General features: G+C 45.5%; 1 protein-coding gene across 1 annotated transcript in view; it reads right to left on the bottom strand.

The window, feature by feature from the left end:
* The window catches only part of GPATCH1 (G patch domain containing 1), a 53,163-nt gene that overhangs the window by 4,782 nt on the left and 46,167 nt on the right, over positions 1 to 2,214 (bottom strand). The window contains exon 16 of the mRNA XM_011948821.1: positions 424 to 521. Within this exon, the coding sequence (XP_011804211.1) occupies positions 424 to 521 (98 nt within the window). The remainder of the gene's footprint in view (positions 1 to 423; positions 522 to 2,214) is intronic.

Genomic DNA, 2,214 nt, shown 5'->3' with positions numbered 1-2,214 from the left:
CCAGCCTGGGAGACAGAGCCAGACTCCGTCTCAAAAAAAAAAAACAAAAAAAAAAACCAAACAATTAGCCAGGTGGCACACACCTGTGGTCCCAGCTACTTGGGAGGCTGAAGCAGGAGAACTGCTTGAACCCAGGAGATAGAGGTTGCAGTGAGCCGAGACTGAGTCACTGCACTCCACCCTGGGCAACAGAGTGAGACTCCGTCTCAAAAAAAAAAGGGGGGATGATGCGGTTTACGTGCAAAGGAAAATGTTTCTGAAAAATCAAGGGTTTGCATCGAATGTCGACATTTTTGTTAAGTCTCAGAGAGAACTGTGACTTGGCCACCAGATCTGCTCTTCAACTGCCGTATATGACACTCCTGGGGGCTGACCAACGGGTCCCACCCCACACTGATCCTGGGGTACACACAAGTCTCTCACCTTCTCTTTCTTCCGCCTGTGCTCTTTCTTGGCCTTGTGCTTGTCTTTGTTCTTTTTATGTTTCTCTTTTTGAGGAACCTCAAGTGTCTGACGAGCATCTGAAACACAAAGGTCATAAAGACAGGACCTATATAGGGTGAAAACAAAGACATCCAAAACTAAGCTCCTAAGTTGCTGAAGCAGGCATCTAGTGTAGATGGAACGTTTAACACTGAGGGAGAACTCCTGACCTCGGATTAGCTTCTGCCTCACTGAGAAACAGATTAGCACACCACCTTGCAGAGCTGTATTTAGAAAGCTGCCAGAGACCTCAACAAAGACCTGTGTGATCCAATCAGTATCCTGCTGTGACCCCAGCTGCCAGATGCAGATAAAGTCAGACCAGAGAGCCCACAAGCCTTTTGTAATTCAACATCGTCAGATAAGCTCAGAAAGAGACCAGAATTGGAACTCAGCTCTGCTGCCAGCACTGATCTTCAACACATCGCCCAACCTCTCCCAGGCCCAGTTTCCCCAACTATAAAATGGGGACAATAAGAATCCTGATCCTGCCGGGCGCGGTGGCTCAAGCCTGTAATCCCAGCACTTTGGGAGGCCGAGACGGGTGGATCACGAGGTCAGGAGATCGAGACCATCCTGGCTGACACGGTGAAACCCCGTCTCTACTAAAAATACAAAAACTAGCCGGGCGAGGTGGCGGGCGCCTGTAGTCCCAGCTACTCGGGAGGCTGAGGCAGGAGAATGGCGTGAACCCGGGAGGCGGAGCTTGCAGTGAGCTGAGATCCGGCCACTGCACTCCAGCCTGGGCCACAGAGCAAGACTCCGTCTCAAAAAAAAAGAAAAAAAAAAAAAAGAATCCTGATCCTTTTAGGGATACAGATTAGACTAGACAGGGCCATGTCCACGATTCCCAAAGCTCAGAATCTGGCACCTAAATGTTAGCTCTTCTTCTATCGTCCTCTCTCTACAAAAACATATTTTGTAAGAATTTGTCTTATAAGTGGAAACACTGAAAAAACTACCATCAAAACAACATAATGGGCTGGGAGCAGTGGCTCGTGCCTGTAATCCCAACACTTTGGGAAGCCCAGGCAGGAGGATCCTTGATCTCAGGAGTTCAAGGCCAGCCTGGGCAACATAGTGAGACCCTATCTCTACCTAATTAAAAAATAATAATAATGTATATAATAATTAAAAATCATTAAAGAATTTGCATGTGCCTCAATTCTCCATCTCCAAATACAGACCAAAATGTTTTCATTTTCATAGGTCATTAATTTCCAGGTAACCAAATCAACAAAAATTCACAATAGTAGAAGCAGTGAAAGTCAATAAATCAATTTTTTTTCACATAAAGAAAAGTTTCAGCCAGGAACGGTAGCTCACACCTGTAATCCCAGCACTTTGGGAGACTGAGGTGAGCAGATCACTTGAGGTCAGGAATTCAAAATCAGCCTGGCCAACATGATGAAACCCCGTCTCTACTAAAAATACAAAAATTAGCTGGGCGTGGTGGCATGCATCTGTAATCCCCCCTACTCGGGAGGCTGAGGCAGGAGAATCACTTGAACCCGGTAGGCAGAGGTTGTAGTGATCCGAGATTGTGCCACACTCCAGCCTGGGTGACAGAGCAAGACTCCATCTCAATAAATAAATACATAAATAAAAAGAAAAAGAAAAGTTTCAAGATATTTCGTAAGGGTGAATATTTTCTCAACTCAGTTAAACAGATGCCTGTAACTTTGTAGTCCTGTTTCTTTGTGGTTTTTTTGGTGGTTTTTTTTTTTTTTT

The sequence above is a fragment of the Colobus angolensis genome, unplaced genomic scaffold (genome assembly GCF_000951035.1).
Source record: "Colobus angolensis palliatus isolate OR3802 unplaced genomic scaffold, Cang.pa_1.0 Scaffold107, whole genome shotgun sequence".
NCBI classification, from domain to species: domain Eukaryota; kingdom Metazoa; phylum Chordata; class Mammalia; order Primates; family Cercopithecidae; genus Colobus; species Colobus angolensis.
Note: the sequence above shows the minus strand (reverse complement) of the source record. Positions and strands in the feature narration are given on the sequence as shown.